Here is a 21,135-nt window from a genome sequence, read left to right on the forward strand (position 1 = left end):
TGAGCACAGTATATCTTCAACAAAACTTGTTTACATATTTAGGTATCGCTGCGGCAGAAGACTGTGTCAGTACGGACACCACAACATGCGGACATGTCACGTGTGCTGCCGGATTTACACCAACATGTGACACAAATATTTGCACGTGTAACCCAGCTCAGGATCCATCAGGTATATTGATAGTAGTGATTAAATGTTGTTATCATAAAATCTAGAGTGGCGATTATATAGTCAAGAGTGGCGATTTAGTATTTTATATTTTGATCTTTTTTTATATTTGTGACTCTAGCTTAGAAGTAACAATTGCATCCCTAGTCGTTCTTCTTAAAAACTTAAGTTATATTGTTTTGGTTTATAATTACAAGTGCCGAGCGAAATCTCTTTAAACTAAGCGATTCGAACAATAATAATTTTACATTTCGTACATGTATGCAATATTAGAGAATGCCTTCGTTGTATGGAAAGGATGCACATTTTATGGGGAAAAAGCAACAACAAGAATTTGAACAGCTACAGTAAAAATGCAGCCCGCGTAGAGACTGGTTTAACATTGTCGATATTTAATGGATTTCCTTATTTAAAAAGCTGGATGCTTTGATCTCTCTTTCAGACAGGTCTAAAATTAAAAGAAATAAGAAACTAGTAAGTGACAATCTACAGCTTTCAACCTAAAACAAGTCTTCTTCCGTAATGTCAATAATAACTAGAAAATAAGTCGTTCATACCTTTTATTGCTTAAATGTTAGATTGAAAATATCTGTCATGTGTTGCAGTCCGGATCGAAATATTCGCCCTAAATGCTTAATACTGATGAAACTTGGCATACATGTTGATTGAAACATAGCCTCTGTAACACCATGCTCAATCTTAAATTTCCTGTAACATTGGCAACGGGGGACGTCTCAAAATTGCTAAAAATCACTATTTTGCATTGTGTTTTTTTTTTCATCAAAACTGATTTCAAAGTGCTGCAACTTCTCAATAGATTGAGATAGAGTTAGAGGCTTTTCAGCGTTGGTTAAACGTTACCGTACAATCGACCTGAGACCTTTTTTAGCCTGTCACATGTCCAAAATTTTCTTGGCGATGATGCTGCCGCCCCCTTCAAACTCACGAAACAGAAGGGCGCACATCCCCCTTCTGGCAACCCCCTGATGTACCTTTTTGATGGGGATCGGCGCCGAAAAAGTGGTTACTTTTTTACCAAAATCTCTCAAACGAAAAACAGTGTTTGGGGCCTAAATAGAGCATTTCTCCACTGTTTGAGGTCTCAAAAAGGGGAGAGGGTCGAAAAGCCGTCAAAACACGTCTATATGAAGTAAAGGGTTAATGCATCATAGTTATTACAAACACATGGTTTCCTTTCCTTCAGAGGAATAATCGTATTCATTTATAACGTACAATGTGTCTTAAATAAGTGCATCTGGTAGGAATAAGATAAGATATATGTATAAGATAAAAGGTTACCTTAAAATTTGAACTTGCGATCGACAAGATAAGACAATTATTTGTGTTAAAAGGCCATGAACACTCGGTAATGTCCACAATGCAATGAAATGAAACAGGACAATTGAAATTTGTCAACGGATTGCTTTTAGAAAAAATATGAGCCAGACGTAAATGTTATGATTAATTTACAACAATGTTGTTGTTGTTCTTTCAGTCTGTTCCAGTTTAAGTGAATGCAATGATTATTGGTTTGGAAATCACTGTAGAGAGAGGGATAGACATTGCATAGATGGTCATTGTAAATGCCAACGTCTGCATTGATATGGTAAATCAAAATAGAGTTATCTCACAAATATAAATTATACCATAATAGCTGTAACGGTATGATAAGGCAAGTATATATAGTTATTGAACATTTATCGAACTTAAAAAAATGCATGATTATAAAATCTCAACTTATAAAACATTGTTACGCAAAATAACAAAACTGACATTTTTTAGTTTTAAGGCCTTTCCATTGGCCATGGCTCAGTGACTGACAATACATTATGAAATAAAAAGAAAAGAGACCGGTTGTAATAGAAAATAATGAAAATGGTAGAATAGAATTACTGCTCGGAGGTTTGGTTAGCAATAACTCATAACTCGTCTTTTCATCTCTTTTCCAGGGATACATGATCCGGAACATCCAACACCAAGGCTTTCGTATTCAGTGAATTTTGTCAAAAACACAATAAAGATATTAAACTTATATAATTTTAGATATATTTATACTTTGTAAACTTTTAACGTCTTGGCTAACATCAGGGATATGTCGGTTTGCGGTAGTAGTATAGCGCCAAGGAAACGGGCGCCATTTTGTTGTCCTTCTTTCTATATTTAAGCGGTTATCATTCTCAATATTTGTACTTTCTGGGGAATCCCCGAAGGAGATTCTGCTAAAGGACGATCTTACATGCATATTGAAACACTCACAGTTACTTTTTTCTGTTATAATTACAAGGATAATGTGCTATATATTTTTGTTGATTTTGTTTGTACTCATTTGACCAGAAAATTGTCTACATGGGTCGCTTTTGCAGTAACTTTAATTCAAATATGAGAAACGTGTACATCATAACGATTTAAATCACATCCACATAAGTTGATGGCTTCTAAACGTATCGTATGAGAAAGAAAAACTGAGTATCTGTATTAGAGTCACCAAAATAACCACGGCAGCCTTTTAAATGACAAATCATTAAAACTATGTGCAGAAAACGTGGTGAAATAAGAATTGTATATTTTCTGCTTTGTTGTCCACTTTATTGAGAATTAAAGAGATTCTACTATAAATGTTTGATATGAGGGGGCTGGAAAACATTCCTCGAGATTGTTTTACCATTCGACTTGCTCATACTTTTTTTCTTCTTATTTCTGTCTTTCTTTTACAATGAAAACCTGATAAACGCTTTTGTTTTATGATCTAAATATATCTGTAGTCAACAGAACGGATTATAAAATCATATTCACTTGGTATAGTATTTTATCCATTGACTGAATTGGACTTTCCCTTATATAAAAATAGATTGAGACTCATATTCAATGACCATACATCGTAGTCTGTTAATTACGCGTGCGCATCAAAAAATGTTGTGTTTTGTTCTTTATGGCATATTTCTCGATTTAAATCACAATCTGATTAAAAACAGCTCCTAAATAACGCTACGCATTAGGATCTGACATGCACCCATAGGTAGTCAGCGACTCGTGGTCTTTCAAACAACCAATCATTGACGAGCTTTCATTATTTTGTAAGCAATGCGATTTCTTATTTTAACCCTTTGAAAACCAATACTGAGTAGCTAAGAGAACAGACATGGCGTTGTCCATATGGTCGACAAGTAAACTGGCAAAACAATCTTGCTCATTAAAACTTGATTAGATCTAATTTGTTGAAAATAACTTCAAAACAAAAATCAACAATTTGTTCAACTTCCACGGATAACGGTATTTTGATACTTTATCTTATCCTTATAATCAAAGCACAGAAGGCGCTGAATTTGTTTGGGTCTCAGAATGTCATAAAGGTGAAGGTTGTGAGATTATAAAACAATTTGTTTGTAAAGTGTCACCGAATTCTGTTTCCAGTGTTATAACTATAGTAAATTGGCTATAAGACTAATTGCAACACTGATATTTAATTTAATGTTTATTTGGCTTAAACAATTAAAAACAAACAAACAACGTGAGTTGCCTGAACTGGGTTTTAAACTCCGGATCTCTCGCTTCTAAAGCGAGCGTGTAAACCCCTCGACCACGGGGACCTATAAGATAACAGCCTGAAGAATACCATATTATTCTTAATTAGAGTTTGTAACCCTTATTAATTTCGATATATTTTGTTCACGGTAAACCTGTTGTTTAACACTGAAGTAAATAATCATGGAGCTGAATATAAGCATGTATATCTATAAGAATAACACAATATTAGAAAATCTTCGACCAATCGAGAACTTTTTTTCGTTACGAAAATTAAAGCGCCTGTCATTTGACAATCTTTACGCAGTGATCTCCCCTTAATTTTTCGGCGTTAATGTACATATGAAGGGAAGAAACTGCTTCGAGGAGTTTGGACTACTTTAGGTATTTGCAAATAAGAACATCAGGGTCTGAAATTTCGCTACCATTGACGACCCAAACAAATAAAAACCGATTTGGTTGCATGGCTAAAAATAGCTTTCCCGGGAAGACCGAATTATAAAGGAGGCGAAACATATACGAAGGTTATCAGATCTACCTGGAAGATATAAGTAGATCCGAGCTTAAGTTAGATTGAAAGTATCATTACTTTGCAATAATTGTTATAAGTTACTCTGCAATGATGAATATAAAATCAAAATACATTTGTTTACGCAGCTTTCGCGTAGTCGTCTTTTTCACGCGCTTCAATAAAACAGGGAAAATTGTATCAGGTAGGTTTTTGCGATTTTTTTAATCTTAGAGACTATTCAAATGATAAACTCAAATCCGCTAAACATCATATACTATACTGAAACAAAAAAGAAACTTTCTCCAAGTTTGAATGTAGATATGTTAGTACAGATTTTCAATCCTTTTGAAACTCGATGTTTACGTTGAATAAACATATTGGGCTTTTATACGCGGACAAGCTGACCGATTTTGCAAACAAAACGAGTTTTACAAGCTACTACATGTATATAAGTGTGTACATCTAAGTGGTACCCTTGAACAACTGGCACATACCTTGCGAAAGTTTCTTTTTTGGTTCAGTATATATGGACTTTTAAGGTTTTTTAGAAGTTTTCTTCACTGTCTATTTCGTATTCTTTTCCGTTTCAAGTGCTCTTATTAATGTATGCTATATTTTCAAATATTTTTATTTCTTTTTATTTATCTATCTACTTAGAATGTATAAGAAATATGTTATATACGTAGATTGAAATTCTATTGTTGAAGATCTTCAGTGTTACCTAAGAAACAGAATCTAGCATGGTTTAGTATTTCTTTAGGTAGGACCTAATATAAGCTGGCATAGCATTTTCTTTGCGAAAGTCTTTGTAATTGGTTGTTACAAGTATTCAAAATCTTTTCTTTAAAGATCCTGTATGTTGTAATTAATGTTGTTACCACACTTAAGTGAAATTTTATATATGTATATAATTATGCTTCTCAAACAAATCTCAAACATCGAAAAAATGTTAAATATGTACTGCAAATATTTGTTCACATTATAAATCATTAAAATATATGCATTCATTTCTTATTGAAAAATTTGATTTAGACTTTATCGAAAATAAACTTCTTATTACCTCCCTTTATTAACATGAAACTGTAAATTCGGTAATATCTTTACAAATAATGCTTTTTGGAACTTACAATATTAATAAATCTTAATTTAATCTTCCGTTGATCATTATACTTATGATATAAAACCATAAAAAATGTGTTACAGGATCTTTAAATGACGATAACTCAAATTCTGTGCTAAATTCGTTTATCTTTCACGCAAAAAAAAAATAACAAAGCAAACAAGCAAAAATATATATACTGAGTTTCATTTGTATTTCAAACCATGAGATGCTTAACATGGTCCTACAGTAAGCTAAGGTTTCGATCTTCATATTTAAAATATCGTTCGAAAATATTAACGTTCCTCGTGCGTAAAATCCGAAATATTCCATATTTAATCGAAAAGACTAAATAAACTGCATAACAATTTATTCTAAAATCTGAAAAAAATGAAACATGTTTTTAAGTTAACTATTATCTCCGGTTTTTGCAAACCTTGAGATATCTGTCAAATAAAACATAAAAATATCTGATTACATCGATCATATAATTAACTTTTCTATCTAGGAAAGTGTGGGTTTTTTCCCATTAGTATCTAGGTTAACCCGAGCATACTATTAAAATGACCGTGCTTTCGCATTCAAAATCGGTCACCAATATTCCTTTCATGAATTTTTATGTTTACATAACTATGTTACTGAATTTATTGAAAGGAATTTAACAACGTAACAAAACAACAACAACAACAACAATTAAAACAACAACTATGTTTTAAGCATAAAGCTTCTTTGCTAATGCTTGCTTTTGGTCGACGTTCAACGGGAGTTAGACTTCTATATTTCCTCCGTACATCACCAGCATCATTATTATCACGAAGCCTGTTAACAGACCTATATTCTGTATAAGGAACGCTGAAAACTTTTGGTTTTCATTTTGCTCTTCCACTTGTCGGATTTGCTCGCTCATTTCCGGAACCTTTAAATAAAAGAAGATACTTTAGAAATAAGTACAAAATATCCGTCGCGAGTCGCTTTTTTACACAAAAATTCTGAAAAGAGGAAATTCCTCGGGAGCAGCGAGGACGTCAACTGTGACGGCAATATACCAAATGACGTCATGAATAATACTTCTTCTGCTCCAAACTATATGTAGTTTTACATACTTGCATCTCTCTCTTTCTATTAAAAGGCATGTAAAAATGGAAAGGGACTTTTTTTTATTTTCGTTTATATTTTTTAATATGAATATGTAATCCGTAATAGCAGTGTTCATAGCATGTTTGTTCGTGTCAGAAGGCTTGCGGTTTTAAGCAGCAAGACTCAGAAGCGATGTTGAATTGCCAATAAATGCCCATCATTAAAACTGATTTACTGCTTAACTAATTTATTTATTTATTTTTTATTAACTATTTATTTATTTACTTACTTATTTATTTATTTTATTATTTATGTATTTATTTATTTTATTTGTTTTATTTTATTATTTATGTATTTATTTATTTTATTTTATTATTTATCTATTCTATTATTTTATTTATTTATTAACTTAGTTTATTATTTATGTATTAATTTATTAATTAATTAATTAATTAATTAATTTATTTATTTATTTATTTATTTATTTATTTATTTATTTATTTATTCATTTATTTACTATTTGTTTATTTATTTATTTATTTTTAACAAATACCATGAATACCTATTTGTATTGCTTCAAAAATAACTTTAGTTCAGAGACTTAGCATACTAGGTCACGTCATAATTTTATTGTGTCATCAAAACTTCATTTTTGGACTTTGGCAATGTTTGATAGAGACAGTGAAACAATACTTTAAATAAGGTCAGCTTTATCAACACAAAGGTGACAAATAAATATAAAATAGCTACCTAGTTCTTGTAATATTGGTCATTAAAATGGTTTTAGTTCCTTAAGAACCTTTTGACGTCAACATTTTTTCAATGTCTATGGTGGTACATTAAATTAACGTACTTTCATGGCCTGGTCTATTTCTCATTGCTTATGCATTGTCACGTGTAAGCTTATTTAAGTGTACTAACAAAACATATTTAATTCGTTCATTGAAAAAAATATATTGTTAAGCCAACGTACAGCAAAAACTAGCATCACGCTTCCATTGAATATTCTATTTATTAATTTCGTGGTGCTCATTTCAAACTATTTCCTTATCAAACAAAGAGCTTAATATACGATACATGCACGGGAATAATGGTGTTTTAGAATGTTGACTCTTTAAATGACATCGAATATGACGCCAGTAAAGAAATGACGTCAAGAAAATTACTTTTTCGCTGAATATTGTTTAACAGTTTTATATGAGCTTATAAGAAAAGGAAAATATTATACATTATCTTGCGACAATGTATTACAAATAAAGTTATAAGTTCATTTACTTTGTAAAAACAGGTGCTCTGTAAAAACAGGTGCTCTGTAAAATCATCTATTTGGGTCGTAGTGACATTCGCACTGTACCTGTGCAATGTCGTACAAGAATGTTCTAAAATCTAAGGCGAAAAATCTCCTAAATTTTGAATCAAATGCATGTGTTGGTCTGTTTTATATGTCGTTTTACTAATTCATAGACTCGTGAATGTTCGACATAATTCGTCACTTTACGTGTTTTTCCGTGTACTATAGTCTGACTTGGCTGTGTGTACAATTAGAAGCACAATTTCTGTGTTTTGATATCGAAATCTCCAAATGCCTTTAATAATGCAATGAGTACAAAAACATTACCAAATTATATTGAAACGTTATAAGGACCTTTTTAACAAAGCAATAAGTAAAAACCACTACCATACCATGTCGACAAGGGCTATGTAAACAAACATTCCACCAGCAACCGCGAATATCCACATGTTTGCATTTGTGTTTTCACCCAGTAGGATACCAATTACAAGTCCAACATAGCAAGTGAGAGCGGCCATGAAATTGTAGCACAAAGACCGCCTCATGTTTAACCCCGAGTTGAGCAGAATGGCAATATCACCTGTTTGAATAATATAAAACATTTATAAAATATTCTAATTACAGTACCACCTCCGTAGAGCGACCCTCTCTATACAACATTTCCCTCTTAACGAATTTTTTTTCAAATATTTCGAAAGTCAAACTTCACAGTATACTTAACCTTTGTAAAGAAACCACCTCTCATTAGCAACCAAACTTTTTCTCACCTAAAGGATGTTTCTCTGTAGAGGTTATATTCTATAACTAATAATTTAGATGTCAAGATGCCATTCTCACAGACATATGAGCCGCGTCACGACAAAACCAACATAATGGGTTTGCGACCAGCATGGATCCAGACCAGCCTGCGCATCCGCGCACTCTGATCAGGATCCATGCTGTTCGCTATCAGTTTCTCTACTTGTTGTAGGGTTTGTAAGCGAACAGCATGGATCCTTAATAAAAGGTGGTTTGAAATAAAATCAGTTATCGTGGATTATATAACCTGTAAAAATCTTGTAAGGGGTTATATAAATGCCAAAAATGTCCATAGGACTTATAAAATAATAGTTAGTTATAAAGATTTTGACAGGTTATATGACCAAGTACAGTTGTAAGGTTATTGTCGAAAAACAGGTGTTTATGACGATTTATCGCACTGCAAAGTTTCTTTCTTTGATTAAAAAACATCAAATTTATATATAAAAAGTCCAACGATATTATACTTAATGATATATACCTCATAATCATCCAATGAAAATTGTCGCTACAAGCACACATCGGCATGTCAAGCGTGCAGTATTTTTGTCTTTTTTATTGGATAAAACGTCCCACCAACACAGTATAGGTCATATGACGACTTTCCAACAGATGGAGGCAGGCTTTAGACGCCCCTATGTACATTATTTCATGCACAACAGCCCTTGAGTACAATCACCGACGTTCCGTAAGCTCGATGGCTTTTTAAGATACCATATACAAATATAGAATGTCATGACTTGATATAACACTGTACATAACACTGTACATAATGTGTAGGTAACCCTGGACGCAACTTTGATCGTTACGTTGTGCAGTACTACAGCACATAGCATTGTACATTACACTATACGTTAAGGTGTACGTAGCACTGTACGCATACATAGCACTGTACGCAACTCTGAACGTATCGCTGTGCGTAGAAAGTTTCAAAATTACCTAATTCGTGCGGAAGTTCTTCGCATATTACAGAAAGTGACACACTGATTCCTAGATAAGTGTTCTCCGTAAACGCTGCCCCAATGGCTATACCATCCACGAAATTATGTAAAGCGTCCCCAATGAGGATAATCAACGCCAACGTCGTCAGTTTCCGTTTCCGTTTCTCTGAAATTTTCTTAATTGTTATCATACATACGTTGCAATAAAAAAGAATTTATATTTTGTATGAAAATGACTTTGCTTACTATTCTTGGGAACAATCACAATTTTATTGTTTATTCAATCCCCGATTCTTAAAAGCTATGCAAGTCTTGCGTTTGATAATGTGTATTTCAAATTGGAAATTGAAAAAGAGTCACTTAGACAGTTTAAATATTTAGGCTCAGTTTTGAATGAACTTGGGTCATAAATGAAAGTATTATGATTATTTTTCCACCAAGAATACGTTTAAATAAAACTTCATGAGATAATATTTTGCAATTTTCAAAAGTATGGAACCAGGACAGATTGCATATCAACCTTGTCTGGTCATGTTTTATTTTCTTGGCTGACAAACTTACTTCAGATGTTCATAAAATATATTCCTCAAAGATGATACTGGGCAGTTTCAAAAATAAATACTTGCCGAATATTAAAAAAAAACGAAAAATTTAGATAGAGTTTTAACAAGTTGATTTATTGTAGACGGAGCTTATCATACCTTTCTTTAGAGGTGTGTCGGTTTCGTTTCCGGTAAGAACAGTTAGCTCCTCCTCTTTGTCCACAATTCCCAGAGAATGGGAGTGTCCATGGTTGCCATTTTCTTTCACTGGTATTTCAATCGTTATTTCAGTTTCGATTTCAAAAGGATCCTTCGACTTCTTTCTCTAATCGTTAAAAAAACAAAATAATACAATGTGTTGATTTAGAGACAAAAATATGTTCTAATGAAACTGGAATTATGTGAGCATAATGTAATATGATTAAGATATCAAAACTGTTAATATAATTTATTTCTAAGACGAGAAAAAAACTTAGATTCAGTTATGCCATCACTCAAAGTGTCGACAAAAATATCAATGAAAAATAAATATTTGTTCTTATTATTTATATATATAACGCCATTGCAGAAATCATATTAATAATCACATGGAACCGGAAACCAGTCATTTATTCTCCGCTCCGAATTATGACGGAAAAGGCCGAAAAGTTGAAATCAATATTATTCCATATTGATTTTCTTTTTTAAAAAGGCAAAGTGTGCGAAAAACTTTGTTTTATTTATTTATTTATTTATTTTATTTCTTTCAAATATTTCATACCTTTGGGCGAGAAAACCAGATTTTAAGAAGTCTTTCGGAGATGAAGAAGAAATAAACTCCGCCCATGACAGTCGCCATTTTGAAATGATAGTCAGGAACTGGTGAATCTTCTTCGGTAAGTTCCATTGACTGAAAATGTTCGAACAATATGTTAGTAATTGTGTTATTGTTTTAATAGATGATGTAATAGAAGTCTATGTGTTGTTTATATATTGCTGATATATCACGTTTCGGTATCAGATCTAAAAGTCATGACACTCAGAAAATAAAGAGCTTACTTTTTACAATCCTAACTTTCTGAAACCAAAGAGATTTGTAAAATAAAAACAGCATTCATCGTTGACCCTTTCGAAGTTAAATATCTTTAATGTATTTGACTATCTTTTAGTCTAGACAAAACCACTCATCATTTATTGTAAAAATTGTAAAATATATATTGAATAGCCAAAAGCGCAGACGATGATCTTACGGCGCATGCGTGAAATTGAGTTTCGAATTAGCTATAATAAACCACTACGTGGTCTACGATGTCCATGTTTGTAAAATAACATAGCGATTTTGGACTTTGTGGTTGTTGCATTTTTTCTGTGTAAGCATGTACAATATAGACAAGATTTAGTCCTTATTACAGGTACATGAATATTCTGTTGACATGTTATACGGAGGTTTTATTGCATTTCTCAAATCAATGATAATTTCTGATGAATAATTTCTTATAACCAAAGCAACTCTTCACAGTTTCCAATAAACAAATCCCATCACCTGTCGTACATTTAATACCCAAATCCTCCCCATCTCTACCAATCGTGAACGTCCTCGGCTATTATCATAGCCGAAGACTGACGGAAAAAGCCGAAAAGTTGCTATTGCAACTCTACAAACAGACAAAGATCAGAAAGTGTTACTATAATATAGAAACCTCTGGTATCAGCACTAGGAAACCGGTTGCCGCCAACGTGCCGACCGCCAAAGCCACGCAAAACAACAACAACCTTTGAAAAAAGTCCTTCTTCATAAAAGGGGCCATAAATCCACCTACATTCGAGACGCAACAAATCACCGTGACAAATCCGATACCATACCCCCATGCTGAAATAAAACACCATCAGAAACACAAGACGAATCAAAGTACTGAAGTACAGATGAGCTGGCAATCTGTTACTTTATAATATAATATCTACGTATCACATGTATTAAAACAATGCTATCAATATCATTATTATAGACATTCAATAAATTGTGTACTGCTTTCAGAAAATGAAAGAGAGTGAATTTGGCACATACATGTACATGTAGTTACATTGTATATCATTTGCTCCAATAAAAACAATAATGAATGGATCCGCTTTTATAGCATAATTAAGTTCTAATGCATAAAATTGTTTGTAGATAGATAACGTTTTAGACATTTTTATCATCATTTGTTCATTCGTCTGCATTTAAGTTCTGGTAGAAAGTATATGACATTTCAACAAGCCTGTCTATTTGTTAATAACACGTTTCTACTATACGAACTCTTTCGCTTCACGAGGTAGTAATGTTTGCGCAGTAATTCTGTAAAAGTAGGCCAATTTATAATGCGTATCTGATGATCGGTAGACCAAGAACCTTTAAAACTGTTCATTTAGTCCTGATTATTTGAACATTCAATTTCTGAAGAAATAAGATAATGAAAATTCCGAACCTTGAGCTGATGATGGTCTGCTTTTTTCCCTATGATGTTCTGGTTCCGGGGACGATTCGTCATCTGAACACGCGCTGTTGTGTATATTGTACAGCAATGAGGGGAACCAGTCAGATAGCGTCTGATTGGTTGACTCTTCGAGAGATTTTTGAAGCAGTCTATTTATATCCAGACACTGGTAAACAAAATATATTTCTAATATCTATGACAATTTTCAAAATAGTTTTACAGAGGAAACAAATGACCCCTTGACCTAAAACATATTGCCTATTCAAAAGTAAAATCCTGTCTAATAAAAAGGTACTCCACTGAAGGTTTTTACATGACGGAATTAGAAATACCTTTTTCCGAAATGTGTGTACTCTAGGCCAATAACGTGTGACCATTCCCATATTCTGTATTTTAGAAAAATCAATACAAACTTAATTCTGTGTACATATTTCTTCATAAGATTTTTGAAGATTTTTTCCATTTTAAGTTCTTCACTTGATATAGATTATTCAAAATTCCATGTTTTTAGTCTTTCTTCACCTCAGTGGAGCTCCTCATTATTATACATTACTAAAAGCAAAGCTGTATTTCCTGTTTTACCTTATATGATACTGAGCAAAATAAATCTAACGTTACTTATTCATCATTAAGAGCTTTACAAATGAGCAAAAAAAGAGTGTCAAACGCCAAGAAAATTTGCCATGAAAGCGGGAACAGAGGGTAATTACCGAATTATGTTTGTCAAGCAAGGGATTATTTGTTCTAACAATCATTTAGAATATCTTCTTTTATAATGAGCAAAAGGATTAAATGTCGAGAAAATTCGCCGAGAAAAAGGGAGTGTATAGGGGCTGATTACAAGCAATGAATTATTTGTTCTAACTATCCTTTTCAATATCTTCTTTTTTAATGAGCAAAATGGTTCAATGTCGAGAAAATTTGCCGATAAAAAGGGAGTATATAGGAGCTTTTTATAAGCAATTGTTGGTTCGAGCCTTAATCATTCTTTAAAAATTATGTTAGTTCACCCAACAAGATAACTATGTATGTGTGGCAACGACTTATACTTTACTAGCTTTAGATATCATCTATATAGATGTATAATTAGTTGATAGAAATTCCAAACAGAGAAAATGATGTTATAGGTTTATCGGGTAACTAATTGTACAAAAAAAGACGTTTTCAATAAAAAAGGGGTATCAATTTTAAAATTAAGTGATGTACTTACTTCTTTTCTAATAGACTGTTTGCATGTAGACAGATTTTTGCGGGACGCGCATGATGTAATTATTTTGTCTTCTGCGGGATTGGCACTACTTTCAGTACGATGCATTGTGGTAAAATCCCCGATAAACGCCCCGATAACGCCATTTTGTCCCCCGGTGTTGTTCACGAAATCATCGCGAATATTTGAAACAATAGCTGAATTAACATTATCTATCAGTCTTGAATAACATAGTGGTGACGTCAAAGAAATTATTATTACGTAATTTAAAATTGTCCGATAATATGTTATTCTCAACATTTTTGAAATAAACTTAAATTACAATCCATCCACTATTACTCCTATAAGAGACTGAGCGACCGTTAATAAAAGATATACAATATAAGATTTAATTTGACATGATTAAACAGTTTGCATGCTACAACTTAACTACACTTTATTGTAAAGAAGATTTTAATTAATGTACGGGCATGAATATATCAGTATCATATGAGATTCATATATACACTTTACATGCACACATTTGTGTCATTGAATTAAGCATCATTGATTTACATAAGAATATAGACTCAATATTTACATGAGAATATAGACTCTTAAGCTACCCTCTTACAGGCGGCGCAGAATTTATTGTCTCAATAATGCTGACGTTTTCTATAAATAAGTTATTTTATTTCTTCTTGAAATGATGAGATTGATTCGTTTGAATTGAGTACGAAAAACGTGACCAACCACTACATTGTAATTGACAACGACAACGATGATGATGATTTACAAATACCTGAAGTAATAATAATTAAAGAATAATAATAATAATAAGAAGAAGAAGAAGAAGAAGAAGAAGAAGAAGAAGAAGAAGAAGAAGAAGAAGAAGAAGAAAATTAATAATAATCAACAATAATAATAATAATAATAGTAATAATAATAAGAAGAAGAAGAAGAAGAATAATTAATAATAATAATAATAATAATAATAATAATAATAATAATAATAATAATAATAATAATAACATTATTATTATTATTATCATTATTATTATTGCATTATTATTATAACAACAATAATGATGATAATTATGATGTCGAAGACGACGATAATACAATAAACAATAAAATGCAAAAATAGTCCTTATTGCGTTAGTCACGCGGTATTATGGTGATAAAATCCGCAAAATCAGTCATTAATCGCATACAATATGTAAAGTAATACTTTCATCTTTTTGCTTTTCTCAAAATCTGTGTCCATTTTTCTCAAATTTGACTCTCTTGAGATATTTCGGCTAATCTGGAGGCATGCAGCTTTAATAAACACCATCAAGGGAAAGTTGATACATGGGTGTCGCTTTAAGGCGTCTTTTTCAAGATTGTGACACCCAATAAATTAAACAGAACAACGTGAACATAATTTGGAATTTAATGTGCTACCTTAATTTGAAACAGTGACCTTAATATTTAACAATGTCACGTCTACAAAGAATGTTCAATACACGACATATGTGTTGTATGGTGGCTGAATTGGTACGCCTTTGTGCGTCGCGTTGGCGCTAGCGACAACAGAACAAAGCGCCAAACGGCGCGTTGTCGCACTGTCGTCTTGTCTCTAGCGTGTTGTCGCTAGCGCCAGAACGACAAGACGAAAGTCCGACAACGCGCAGTTTGGCGGTTGGTCGTGTTGTCGCTAGCACCAGGACGACAAGACTAAAGTCCGACAACACGCCGTTTGGCGGTTGGTCGTGTTGTCGCTAGCGCCAGGACGACAAGACGAAAGTCCCGACAACGCGCCGTTTGGCGGTTGGTCGTGTTGTCGCTATCACCAGGACGACAAGACGAAAGTCCGACAACGCGCCGTTTGGCGGTTGGTCGTGTTGTCGCCAGCGCCAACTAGACGCACAAAAGCGTACCAAACCAGCCACCATAGTGTTGAATTATATGCCTTTTCATTGATGCATTAATGAGTTAAAGGAGTTCCACTGAGGTCAAAAGGTCTAAAACATAAAATCTAGCATTCTTACATAGATCAAGTAAAACAAACACTTAAAAATGAAAAATCTGCAAATCATAATAAAGAAATGTGCTTAGAATTAAATTGAAAATCGATAGTGTAAGTCATAGTCCGATTTAAGTGAAAAGCGTTGCAACGATTTTCATTTTTGGGTCATTTGCACAATAAAAATGATTAGTCTGCAAAAATGGGATGAGGTGCCGTTATTGATCCAGACCTCCATCAAATTGTACACAAGTCTTAGAAAAAAATATTTATAGTTCCGTCATGCCAAAGAGCTTAGCGGTGTCCCTTTTATGCAAACATATCAGTGTATGCCCACACATATTAGTCACTTACAAGTCCGCTTTCTTAGCGTCTATCGAAGAAACAGAGCGTGTCACATGAAAGGCTCGAATCCATGGTCACTGTGTTCAATCCATGGCTCCGGTTAAAGCACCCGTGCATTATATCAAGTAATCACTGTAAACGTGCATTTATACAGGTATTTTATCATTTGGCTTTGTCATGACTTTATAAATTGTATTTGGTATAGTATATGGTCCTTAACCAAATTATCCAAATGTTTCGTGCTTTATTCGTGCACGGATCTACTATTTGAAACGACGTTTATAAAATAAATACTCCTTTAGAGGTTGTGTCTTTTGTTATAAATGGAATGATAAAACATGTTGATGTATAGGTGACCGTAAAATGGATTACAACTTGAACATTAATAGGAATGACGTCGCTGAAAAAAATAGCGCTCTTAGTCCAGTTGACGTTGTTTTAAATTCAGGATTCCTGCACGAATAAAGCACGAAACATTTAGGTAATATAGTAAAGAACCAAGTCATGATCGTGACAAAGCCAAAGCAATAAAACCCGGTATAAATGCGCAAGTTTGCAGTTACTTCTTGATATTATGCTCAACTTTAAAGGGACTGTACTGAGGGTTTTTCACGAGGGGAATGCAATAATTTTTCAAGGAAAAATGTTCCATTTGATGTGGGTCTAGATTTGTGTGCAAAATGTGAGATCAGCCACTTATTTATTATTTCCAAAACAGTTATTCTAATTAAGATTGAAAAGTATTGCAACGTTTTTCAGTCTGTCGGACTAAAAATAGCACAAAATATGATTTTCAATTTACTTTTGAGAATATTTCTAAATTTTTTAACCTTTTGCATATCATTCTGTTATAAACGTCCCAGCTGATTTATTTAAGAAAGTAAAGTTTAATGTTATTAGGCTTTTTTACTTCATTGGAGTTCCTTTTATGTCTTTCTTTCTTTGCAGCCTATGACATGAACTTCAGTAAGCTATTACAAGAACACCAAGTTGAATACACCAAGTCCGTAAAGAAAATGCGTTATTTGACACAAATGACCCCAGGGTAATATTCCCAAACAGAGTGTGAAATAGATCTCCCACCTTTAAAGCATATTAAACGTTTTTGAAACGTTCTTTTTGCAAAAAAAATGAAATAATTCTATTGTATACATTAAATTTTAAGGAATTGAAAATATTTACTCAAAATTTCTTTATAAATTATATAAGATCTCTCCAAAAATTCATATCAAACTTAAATTGAAGAAAATCGTTCACCCGGTTGGTTTGCATAAATATGATTGTATAAATACCAATTGAAGCAATATTTATGAAAATTGCCAACCTTCTCAAATAGAAGGAAATGGCTTATTTTTATAGTCTGCACCTTGAACAAAGGGGCGGGCAGCACTTTGTCCCTTTTTCGTATGAGAAGGGGAATCCTGTGATGCGTGTATGTGGTCGCACGGTCACTTTCCTTCAAATATACCCTCGATGCGTGTATGTGGTCGCACGGTCGAAAACCTTAAACAAATTAGCAACTTCTTCGAATGTTTTTTGGAAAGAGATTTTATCAAATTAAGGACTTTGTTAATTACTAAATGGAACCGTTTTCAACTCTTTCAAGTCAAAATTATTAAATTAAGGGGGTTACCTTTTAGACATCTAACACTCAGAAAATACAAATACATTTCTTGGACTAATTACATCTGCCATATGTTTGGGTGAACATCGACAAGCCTAGTTAAAGCCAATGGGCTGGTTTGCCTCGATACGGATTTTCCGATTCGAAGATTAATAATACCTGTCATATGTTGCAACTCTGATCGGAATATCCATCTCGAGGGGACCCGTCCATTGGGCTGTAACAAGACTTGCATATTCTAACATATTGTAAGTTCTCTACCTCAGTAAAACAGTTTTCCCATTACACCCTTAAATGTTTTCTTTACCGTATAAAATTATAACGGCGGAAAAAAGCGTCATCCTTAGCTTGCAATTTTATTCTTAAATGACGTCATTTTAACGCGGTTCACGCATAAAATGCTCTAAAATGATGAAATTGTATAGCACGCGACTCATATGGCATTCAAATGCCAGATAGAATTCCCGGCATTGGTAAAACTAACGGTAACGCCAGTCTGATATGCAAGAATTTTATTTTCTCCTTCTGATTTTTACTACTAGTACAAATATTAAATTTTTTGTTTTAATCCGCAACAAATTATGAAGATTTTTTAGCTCTACAACTGACGTTCAACAAGAAATTGAATTCTGAAAAATTGATAACGACAGTAATCTGCACGATATGTACAGAAATTATGGTTGAAACTCTCTTGCAATCTGACGAGTCCAAAAGTGCACATATCACCCTGCTTGTCTCCGACTTCGGAGTTTAACCTTAAATACCATGTAGCGCATTTTTTTATGGTTTTATACCATAAATCTGATGCTCAAATGAAGTTTTATCATAACTTTCAAAAAACATTTTTTGTAAAGATATTAACGAATTTAACATTTCACTTAATAAAGGGAGGTAATCAGAAATTTATTTTCGATAAAATATGAATACATTAATTTAAACGTTTATTTATAATATAATAGAATAAAATATAATATAATATAATATAATATAATATAATATAATATGATATATAAACTTTTGAGGTACATATTTAACATAATCAAGTTGGATGTTTGGAAATTGTTTTAGAAAAATAATTGTTTACAAACGTGAACATCTTTATTTACAACGTACTGGATCTTTATTTAGTCTTTGCCCTACTATTTCATCCATTGGGGAGGCCTACATTTGTAAACAGTTTATTTCATATTTATAAACGGTCTGAAAAAGCGTTTATTAAACGCCGCGCCTATCTGAATAGCCTACGAAAAGTAGGTCAACGGCAATGATTCCCTGCGGTCTGGAGACCGCAGGGTATTGGTACGCGTTTGACTTTTGAGGCACGGAGGAGCACGTGACCTGTTTTCGGTACATGGAGGAGCATGTGATCTGTAAACCGTACATGATTTGTTAATTGACCTTTTCGAAAACCTGGCTAAATACCGTTTGCCGGCACGTTACGGATAATCCTCTAGGGAATAAGTCAGACTTACACCTAATTAAGAACAAAAAAAACTATTACGTGATATTTTTAATTTTCTATAATTATAATACCGTTTAAGATGGAAAAACTTGAATGATATGTTTGAAAATTATAAATGTTTCTTTAATATGTATCTCAAAATGTTACAAACAATAAATTGTTTATACTGAAAATCTACAAAATTAAAATATTCGTAGTGGCATCTGCCATAATAAATAGAGATTTTTCTGCGAAAACTTGTGTGTTTGCTTTTTTTTTGCTCGAAATTATTCATAAAATGAATGGCCTATTTAATCATTTTCTTAAAAAGAAATAATTGTTTTTGTTCGACCTTCTCCGGTCATTAACTGTCAACAGTTTCCAGACCTTAATTCTTCTATAGTGATCGATTATTGTCAACTATATTCCTGATATATTCCACGTTTATTTATCCACCCACCCAACAATGTTGAAGATAGTTAAATGAAATATCTTTATATCATCAAAAATGTTCCCCGCAGGAAACCATTTTACTTGTAAACGTTTGGCACGTTTATTGTATTTTCTGATCGCAAGATCAGTTAATACAAAGCTAACATCCACGGTCTAACACAAAATTTTCTAACAGACCTAACAACGCAAAGTAGTTCTCTCTCAAAACTGCTTTAAACCCAGCAATTTAAAAGAAAGAATATTTTTTAATGTAGGCATTTAACGAATTACAGTACATTAAAAGTTTAGATTAGTCAATAGAAATATGAGGTTACAATCACAAATTTCGCGGATGAATATCTTTTTTACCCAATGAAAAATGTTCGGCTATTTCCGTAAAGCTTCGGATTATCATGAATGCACAATCACAAATTACGCGGATGAATATCATTTTAATCAATGAAAATGCTATTTTTAGCTATGTCGATTACCGAATACTCCAAAGCGTAGTACACAAATAAATTTGACTGTCGAGTAGTGGAATATATACATGTCGGACTGTTTTGGCGAGAAGATTTTCGCTAGATTATTTTCATCAGTGTTAAACAACAAGTTTATCGTGAACAAAATACCTCGAAATTAATAAGGATTACGAAATGGAAATTCTCAATCTAGAATTACAATGTATTTGTTTTTATTCAAGCTACTTAAGTATTACTTCACCGTGGTGCAGAGGTAGCGTGCTCGTCTAGGGTGTGAGAGGCCTAAGGTTCAAATCCTAGTCGAGGCAAAACAAATTTTAAGTGTCTTTTTTAAGGAAGTAGAAACGGTATGCAAGGAAATGTGGCTGTCATAAAAAATGAAAAATGATTTTTTGATGCAACTCTAGTCATGCAAAATTCCATATGTATCAATCTCAAACTGTTATAGATGAAAAAATCTAAACGCAGTCGCTGCGCAAGATGAATTATAGTATATAAAAATAAACTTATACAGGAAAATACATACAAATAGTCAGTATGATTTAGATTGCAAAGATCAGAAAATACAACAGAGCTTGCAGCCCTTTGATTTTTTTTTAACTTATAAGCGTCTTTCGATTAAACTGCTTATTAGTCATAGACTGTCAGAAATTTTCAAATTAGGGCATTCCCATTGGACGAAAATATAGGGCAAAGACTAAAGTCAATACAATATCATCAAAATATTCTTATGTCTATTTTTTTATTCAAGACACGTGTATCATTGAACATCTTGGAAAACGAAATAATACACTTAGACTAGATAGAAAAAGGTTATTATGTTAGGAATGTGCATTGAAATCCACAAGGTTTAATCAATTCCTGTTAACAACTGATTATATATGTAGGCTGTGGTACCAGTCCTTAAATATTATTCTGGTTACCTGACTTTGCATGACAATAGGTCTTCTATTGTACATATAGTTCTTGCAAAGTGTTTTATCTTTTACCATCGTCTGCTTCTTTACCGGGGATTTCCTGCAAACATTCCGGAATTTTAGGATAATGCTTTTCATAACTAGGACTCAAAATGACAAAACCATCCACGTTATCTTCGTCATCCGGAGGCATAAGTGCCGTCTGCAATTTTTGAAATCTCGGATCATCTCGCACGTTCTCATAAAGAGCGTGAATTGGAACACAGTCGACAAAAATACCACTTTCGTCATAAGAATG

At 32.9% G+C, this 21,135-nt stretch overlaps 1 protein-coding gene and 1 long non-coding RNA gene across 2 annotated transcripts; one reads left to right on the forward strand and one right to left on the reverse strand.

The window, feature by feature from the left end:
* The first annotated feature begins 12 nt into the window (after window positions 1–12).
* Window positions 13–2,198, forward strand: LOC132737899 (uncharacterized). Its single transcript, XR_009626795.1, has 3 exons — window positions 13–171; window positions 1,664–1,774; window positions 2,118–2,198. It is a non-coding gene; the product is annotated as an uncharacterized LOC132737899 (long non-coding RNA).
* Window positions 2,199–5,490: 3,292 nt separating this feature from the next.
* Window positions 5,491–14,051, reverse strand: LOC132737900 (metal cation symporter ZIP14-like). The gene is made up of 8 exons (XM_060725273.1): window positions 13,613–14,051; window positions 12,394–12,568; window positions 11,629–11,798; window positions 10,710–10,838; window positions 10,109–10,274; window positions 9,406–9,573; window positions 8,061–8,248; window positions 5,491–6,216 (listed from the first exon to the last, which is right to left on the reverse strand). The coding sequence occupies exons 1-8, from the start codon at window positions 13,907–13,909 to the stop codon at window positions 6,067–6,069; spliced, it is 1,443 nt and encodes a 480-aa protein (XP_060581256.1). The 5' UTR covers window positions 13,910–14,051; the 3' UTR covers window positions 5,491–6,066.
* Between the last annotated feature and the right edge of the window lie 7,084 nt (window positions 14,052–21,135).

Source organism: Ruditapes philippinarum, unplaced genomic scaffold, assembly GCF_026571515.1.
Source record: "Ruditapes philippinarum isolate M1 unplaced genomic scaffold, ASM2657151v2 ctg13976_1_1_1_1, whole genome shotgun sequence".
Lineage (NCBI taxonomy): Eukaryota > Metazoa > Mollusca > Bivalvia > Venerida > Veneridae > Ruditapes > Ruditapes philippinarum.